The sequence below is a fragment of the Centruroides sculpturatus genome, unplaced genomic scaffold (genome assembly GCF_000671375.1).
Source record: "Centruroides sculpturatus isolate CEXI.00-Female unplaced genomic scaffold, Cexi_2.0 scaffold3931, whole genome shotgun sequence".
In the NCBI taxonomy this organism is placed as follows: Eukaryota; Metazoa; Arthropoda; class Arachnida; order Scorpiones; family Buthidae; genus Centruroides; species Centruroides sculpturatus.
In genome coordinates, this window is record NW_019388016.1 from 1 (window position 1) to 8,223 (window position 8,223).

The 8,223-nt window shown below is 33.8% G+C and overlaps 1 protein-coding gene across 1 annotated transcript; it reads left to right on the forward strand.

Moving 5' to 3' along the window:
* Positions 1-1,233: 1,233 nt before the first annotated feature.
* On the forward strand, positions 1,234-5,884 carry LOC111616741 (DNA-binding protein inhibitor ID-2-like). Its single transcript, XM_023358116.1, has 3 exons — positions 1,234-1,384; positions 4,608-4,932; positions 5,161-5,884. Exons 2-3 carry the CDS (start codon positions 4,609-4,611, stop codon positions 5,233-5,235), a joined length of 399 nt encoding a protein of 132 aa, XP_023213884.1. The 5' UTR covers positions 1,234-1,384; position 4,608; the 3' UTR covers positions 5,236-5,884.
* Positions 5,885-8,223: the final 2,339 nt, after the last annotated feature.

Below are 8,223 nucleotides of genomic sequence, written 5' to 3' on the forward strand. Positions count from 1 at the left end.
ATTATTTTGTAGAGAAAATAATACACCTTTAAAGAATGTTTGGTTTATTTTTCTTCAATTAACTATTAGAAACATGCCAACAAATAAAATTTATAATAAATACTTATATTATACGTTTATTTAAGTATTTGTTATAAATTTTATACGCTCCTTCTATCTCCTGAAGATGCCTGTATAATATAGCCTATATTTATCTGCATTGCTGTTATAAGTTGTTGGTTAACTCAACAATTGAGATCTTATAATTTTAATAATATAATTATATTAAAATGCAGATTTTGTGTTAATTATAAATTATATTTTAATTTTATAAAATTCTGAAAAGACTTTTAAGGAATTGTTGGAAAAAACTACATATATGGATCTATATAAATTTCTCAAGTTGTTTATAGCTTATCAATGCATAAATACATAAAATTCTAGTTTTTAAAATAGGTTACTGATAAACAAAATCATTTATCATGGCTTAAAATTATATTTTGGTCCTCCTACTTGAAAACATTAATATGTTAGTTGTCTATCTAGTAGACTACTATAAAATCTGTTTTTTTAAAATGCCACATAATATATTTGAATAAAATTATCATATTAATGTAAATTGTTTAATTGATAAAAAATTAATTAAATTTTTATTTTAATTATTTCTGTAAACCTTTCAGAATTAAATATAATTACACTCGAACTTGGTTACAGTTATGACAACAATATATAGATTTCTAGTCATCAAACACAATTAGATTGCTTTCCAAATGAAGTATGAATTTTTAAAAATTTTTATATAAAAGGACACGAAGAACTTTGATCACACTATTATACTAATTCCTTGAAAAATAATATTGTCGAATTAAAATTAATTACAATATTAAAACATCTTTAAATGTTGAGACTCGACTTTTTATTATTATTAAATGGGGAGTTTCGGTATGTTTAATTGAAAGAAAAGAATTTAATTTAGAAGAGTTTGCAAAGAAAGATTACCAATCGACCCACACGATATTATTCTTAACGATATATTAACCTTTGACATAGTGTAACAGCGATTGTATTGCATTATCGATAAACCTCGGCCATCAGATCCTGTTATCAACGTTCTATTGTTTGTTGACATGTTTGATGACGTGGCACACTCCGATTGGTCGATGTTCCGGTCTGGCACGTGCCATCGAATGCACCCTGGTAGTGCCGCAGGCGTTCATCTCTAACCACGGTCGACGAATCAATGAGTTTGGCACGCGTCTAGCCACCACCCTCCTGACTGAAGCCGTCAAAAGACAGTTTCTGTTTCCATCACGATCTAAAACCAATACATTTGACAGTTTTCTATCGATGAAGGCGGACAGGTGATCGAAGAGTGTGGGAAACACTAACCAGCTACGTTCACAAGGTATGTATGCTGTTCTTTCTGAGGGACAAACGTGGGGAGGTGTAGCAGATGTTCCAGCACCTGTCCACAAAGCGGTGGGAAATGGAACTGGAGCCAGCATATGTTACAATGACACGTGGACACGTGGCTGACAGACGAACACTAAACTTTATGTATTTACCACTCGAAATTAATATAATTCTGATAATTAGGAAAATAATATTTCGTACACAATGCTACTTTAATATTTAACATTTTTACCAAGAAAAACAAGATTATATGAATAAATAAAATTGTTTACCTTTACCCATCATCTACGTTTATTCTTAAATATAAATGTATATAATAAAAAAGAAAATAAACATCAAATACCTAACATATCCTGAGATTTCTGATACAAAGTTTAAATGAATATGGAGAACAAAGCTTGTTATAGTAGTGGTTAGCGGTTCTGATTTCAATTGACTTTTAAACATTACAATGGAAACTGTTTGTGATTTTATCTTAACTCAAAATTTATTTTCCTGTAAGAATTTGTGAAAAAATGATTAAAATTAAAGTGAAATTTAAAAAAAATTATGTTATATTTAATTTAAAATATATTATTTATAGGTTGTGAATTAATTAGCATACTCGGCTCATCACTTTAATGTTAATTAATTAGAAAAGTTTTATTTTGGATAATTTAATCAAACTCTAACCGAGTTCGGAAAAGTTGGAGAAGTTTTTTCTTCTATTCCCAAAGGTTTTTAGTTCTGATTAGATTGCTGGAAATGGTTTCTTCGTTCTTTTTTTCTCTCTCCCCTTCAGAAAATAAGTGTTTCCAAATCGATTAGTTTTAATGGAAAGAAGATAAAATATAATTAAATATATATAGTATATATGTGATTATATTTTAATATAGTTAATTGGTAAAATAAATTTGGAATAAATGAAATAATTATCCTTAAAATTTGATTAATTAAAGTAAATTTGAAATAGGAGGAATACAGAAGCCGAAAGAAAGTTAGTCGAACAGGGATTTAGGTTGATGCGAAGATTAAAGCTCAGCCATCTGGCGAGCAAAGAAGCCACGTGCACCCAACTCCCCTGTGTTCTCCTTAATTAGCGAAGGCCTCCTATTTGCTTCTTGATTAGGTGACAGATGTTGAAGGTCAAGCTATACAGAGACAGGTGTAGGCGCATGCGTAACCGAAATCTTTTCCAACCACCCACAGTCAGTAGACAATATGGCGGTAACAGATACGCTCTAATCAAAGCTACTGCAAATAAACACGGGTGAGATTTTATTTCGTCGTTCGGTAATTGTCTTATTACAATATTTTAAAATTTTCACGAAAAACTTAAATCTTATATTAGAATATGGCGCAGTCGGTTTAAAGTACACTCCCCTCGATTCACCTGATCATCCACTTGCTAAGTGATATGTTGGAAAACGTGACAATTTGAATTGGCCAAAAGCCAATTCAAATATCTAACACACACCTGGGCACATTAATCAACAAGGAAATGCGAACAACTGATTCAATTGTTGATAGATGTGAATGATCAAATACTTGGAAACAAGTAGAAATGACCTTTTATCCTTCATTCGTGCCGTTTCCAAAACTGCAGAATCATCCTAGAAATCTCTTACTGCTTTCCAATGTGGAAGCGACATAAAAATAAATAATTGCATTATATTTTTCCTCTTACGTTATATTCTGTCCCAAAATTCTATTTTAATCGCCAGCGTATCAATTAAGCCAAATGTTAAGTCCAGCTTTCATCATCCTGTTTGTGGGTATTTGTTTTACTCGGACTATAATTGAGTAATTTGCAGGAAACTCTCGTTCACAACAAGGCAGTCAGGAAGTGTGGCATACACAGATAGGGGGTAGAGGGTAAAATATTTGTAAACAGGAAACAACCCAATATTTGCCAAGTAAAAGGTTCTAAGTAGACTGTAATTTATACATTTGGGAGAAATAAGTCGACCGTTTGTTTTATTGTTTTTTTAATTTGATAATACGGCCGTATATACGTTTAAGTGCTCGCTAGTTACTTAAAAGTGGTCAAAAATAACCATAAAAAGTCAGAGTTCGCAATAAAACTCTTCTGGCATTGCGTCGAGCTCTTTTGAAAAGCAACCGACCTGTTAATAGTCACTTAAGCAATGGTCATTTTATAAAATGGTTCCTCTTAAAAACTTCACAATGCGCATTGTCATTACTTTAATGTTCTTTCTAAGTACTTAATGCTCTTTTACTATTAAATGGATTGTGATTGAGATAAACTTATTTGTTTTATTTCTAGGCTAATTATAGGCTTAATGTTGACCCCTATCGAGTCCGAAAAGTTATTTTAAAGTTTTTAATCGGCGATTCATTTTTATTGCATTTTTTGCACAATTTTTGGAAAAAATTCCTGTTTCAGTCGGGAATTGCCGAATCTTAGGCGGCGCTCTTTTGACTGACAAGTTTCGTAACTATGGTAACCGACTGACTGACGCCAAGACGATGAATGAATGGCTTCGTGAGCAAGAATGACCTTTTGGCTTAGCTCGCCTGGCAGGTTGAGGAATATTTTTTAACACTTTAAGGTGTTGCAAATCAGTTTAATAGTAGTGAATTTATAACTCTTTCGCAATCCTTATCGGTTAAAAAACGACACGGGATTCAAGATGGAGTCGGACAATATTACGTGTGTATCTTAAATTACGCACGGAGTGGCTAATTACGGCTTTTAAGTAGACAATCTTGCCTGTAAATGCTTTAGCCGGAGGAGAAAATGAAAATTCCTTTTTATCAGGCATTCCTATTAAGGAGCCTCCTATTCGTGCGTCACCCAGCAGGTGGTACGACGGTAGCACCTTCGGCCAGGTGAAGATCAGCAGATGGAACTTTACGTGTTGTATGAGGTTATTTTCATCTGTTCTGTAGTCAACCTGCCTACCGAAGCCTGACTCCAGCTGGCCTGACGTGTGGGAATCTCCCACGGTTACCGACTGCCGAGATTTCACGTGTCCGAGCGTGAGAACCGCCCAATGATTGGCCACCTGCTTCTAAAGCCGGTGCTCCTCCCGGCTCCCTCTTCCGTCCAATAGAATCTCGTATCGTCTACTACGTCACGGCGCCTCCCGTCTGCTCTCCGCCGTGATAATAAGCGAGCTTAACGGGTCGGTTTCACCATTTCTAGCTCGCCCGGAGAACTCGGTGGTTGTATCTCGGATACGCTCTCAGTTTGTCGGATTTTTTCCCCGCAGAATGAAATCACACTGCGATATGTCTATCAAGAACATGGTGAAGAACAACAAAGTCAGGCCTCGCGAACGAGATGTGACTCAGGAAGAGATGCAGTCGTTGCTAGCCAAGTTAAAGGAGCTGGTACCCAATATGCCAAAGAATAAGAAACTGTCTAAGCTGGAAATCATCCAGTATGTGATCGACTACATCGCCGATCTTCAGATTGCTCTGGAAACACATCCTGTTACAAGACCATCTGTTTCGAACAGCAGCCCGGGTCGACAACCATTGGGAATATTATCGCCTTCTACGAACAGCGTTGTCAACACCTGTGCAGCTCAAGAGGTGAGCTTCCTTTTATTTTATTTCCTATTACATCTGCAAACTCTTAAAATATCTTCATTTAAGTACAAAAAATCCCGGAAATTTCTTAAAATCAGGTCAAGACGATAATCGCCGAGTCGTCAGACCTGCTAAACGAGATATAAAAACGGCAATCGCTTCTTTTTTTTTTTTAATTTATTTGTTTTCTAAAGAGGAGTTTTACTTATATTTCGTTCATTATTCTTTCAGGCTAGTCAGACAGAGAAGATACCGAGCCGTCTCGGAGATATGGTAGTAAGCACGCCAAGACCGGTATCTTGTTAGAAAATCACCTTTTTCGAATCTCCACCGCCGTTCGGTGTCCACTGGAATGTCCATTTATAAGGATAAATCCATCTGAACTAGTCTCCTATAGACATTTTTTAAGAGCCACGTAAAGGCTCGACGTCACTTTAGGCTTGTTCACTACTTACTGTGTTCAAAATATTCACTTTTTGAAGATCTCGTAAACACTATTGGTGCGCACGGCATACGAAAACGAAAAAAATACACATATATATATATATATATGAGAAAAAAAAATTAATGCTCCTGCGTTGAAAAAAGTGTTTTTAATTCGCAGTACCTGAGTTTTATGTAAATCTCCCACTTGTGGTAGATGAACGTGCAAAGCAAGCAATGAACGCTAATCTGTGATTGTGTGTTGTAAAAAAATACATTTGTAATTTGTATATTATTTTTCTTGTACATTTTGTATCTATATATATACATATATATATATACTTGTGGTTGGTGATAGCTGTCTCCCCACCCGTTTAATTGTCACAACAGAAAGTTGCATATAAAAAATTTGTGGAGAGTATTGTGATAGTAAATATTGTACCTGCAACATCAGGTTTTTTGTACAGAAATATCTCTGTTTATAAAAAAAAAATTAAAAGCAGAGTATATTAAAGTAATCTATATGGATGAATTTATTGTATTTTTTGTGTTTAGCATCCAATCGGGTCACGGTTGCGGCCTACATCGCGAGCAATTCATTAACGCAGATACTAAAAAGAATAGGTGCCGTGTTGTTCGGTGTACGAAAAAAAAAGGGAAAATTTAATCCGGATACTTTATCTTGTACACTCTTCCGTAGTAATTAGATTTAATCAGTGATTATTACATTATAATAATTATAATTTGTATTGGATTGTCGAGCGAGAAGCGATTACATCGCGTTTTAAAGATGGCGTTTTACATCTGTCGTACGACGTTGTAGGCCACGGAAATGGTAGTAGGTAGCCATTAGTCAAAATTTCTCATTGTAGTCGAACGTGTGAAGTTCAACATTGGCATATGGCAGACGCTACGTAGGTATGCACGTGCGTTGCAGGTGTGATTCTGCAAGGTCAGTGATAGTCCATTTTCCGTCTGCTTTAGGGATAAAGGGAACACGTGTGCGATCATGAGGTAGGGGTGCAGCTACACAAGAGAAAGAGTTGAGATATTCGCTTCTGCTGTCTGGGTTTATATTGTTGTCTGGAACGGTCGGAGACAAAATGTATCGAATTTCTCGAGTGCTATTTAATATAGTGTTTGATTGACAATACCAATTTTTCTACAGAAGCTTTATTGTTGTCCCGTAGATGGTTATCTAGAAAAGTAGTGTGAACGTGAATAGGGTAACATGATTTTTGTGAATATAAACTGGGCTTTCCTTTCGATGCAATCTCGTACTACATAAGCTAGCAGTTAGGAAATACAATAAGGCGTTTCTATCTTCCGCAGGGTGAGATTGCAATAACTAGTTTAGATATCTATTATTTTAATTCAAGGACTTTCTAATTAAAATTATGTACTAAAAAATATTACAAATGCTCGGTAATGGCTACGGTCGATGAATATTAAATAAGAACTGTTTATTGCTTCAAATTTAGATTTGTCATCAAAGCGAATATAGTTTACGAAAGGGAAATATAGTGAAGTAATCGTAATTTAACACCAGAAATTTCAGGAAATAAAACGTTCTGTGTGAATGAACACATTTTGAATGTATGGTGTAGTATGTGTGAATGGTTTGCTGCGAATTGTTGCCAAAAAAAAGTTGTGTAACCGCGTCAATAGATTCGGTTTCCTTTCATTTGCTTGGCGTAGTATCACTGAAATGGCACGAATACCAATATATAACGATGAATATTGATAACATTCGTTCATTCTACCAGAAAACAGAATAAAAACTTCAATTCATCGCCTAGTTGAATTGAGAAGATTTAAAGGTTTTTATTCGATCTATTTAAGTATTAATTAGCACGACTTTTCAATAAGTGCTATTCTTTGTTTTATTTCAACCAATGCTTTATTTATCAGGCCGAGAATATCGACTCGTTATTCATTAAATAAGGATCTAAATAATTGTCGGAATACTTTCAAAATGTGCAAACAAGCTGAATAATGCGATTTTTAAAAAACGCAAATCACTTATTTTCTTAAAAACGTCTTGTTTTTCATATAAACACTATACATAATACTACATATTCTATTTTTATATTGATTTATGAATTTCTGCCATTAATTTTTATCAAAAATAAATAAATTTGTCATTATGCAAACATCTTATAATACATTTTAATGAATCAAAAGTTAATTCATAATTTACACCAACAAAAATAGAGATGTAATTTATATTCTACTCTATTTACTATATAATTTAAAGTAAATTATAATTTAAATATATGCAAAAATAAAATATTAATACGCGTAAAAAAATCTTTTACGTGTCATTATTTATTAAAATAAATTTCTATAATTTTAATAAATATAAGATTGTGTTTTTTTTTTATTAATTTGCTAAGCACAATCATATAAATGATTCGGTTATTTTTAACTAAAATTTTGCATAACAGGTGAGTTCTACTAGACTAAGATGCTTAAGTTGTTTGTAGAAAAAAAAAAAAAGTGGAATGAATGATAACGACTCGAGTCTTAGCCTACATAATATAAGCTCGTATTTTGTTATTTTCTCTTATTGTTAGTGTCACGTTGTTGAAGATAAGGCTACATTAAAAGCAAATGGCTGCAATAGTGCCGTTGTTAAGAACCATCACTGATGCAAGAGATTGCGCGGCTCAGAAGATTGCAGGTGGTTGAGAGTCACGCTTAAGTTCCCCTTATTCGTGCCAGATTGTCGTCCATATGAGTCAAAATAATCCCTGCTCGACTTGGCTTTTATTCCGGTTCACTTTTTTTTAATGTTAAATTAACAATTACGCGTTAAATCTTAACCATATAATTCTCTAGAATAACACGAATAATTTAAAGACATTTTTA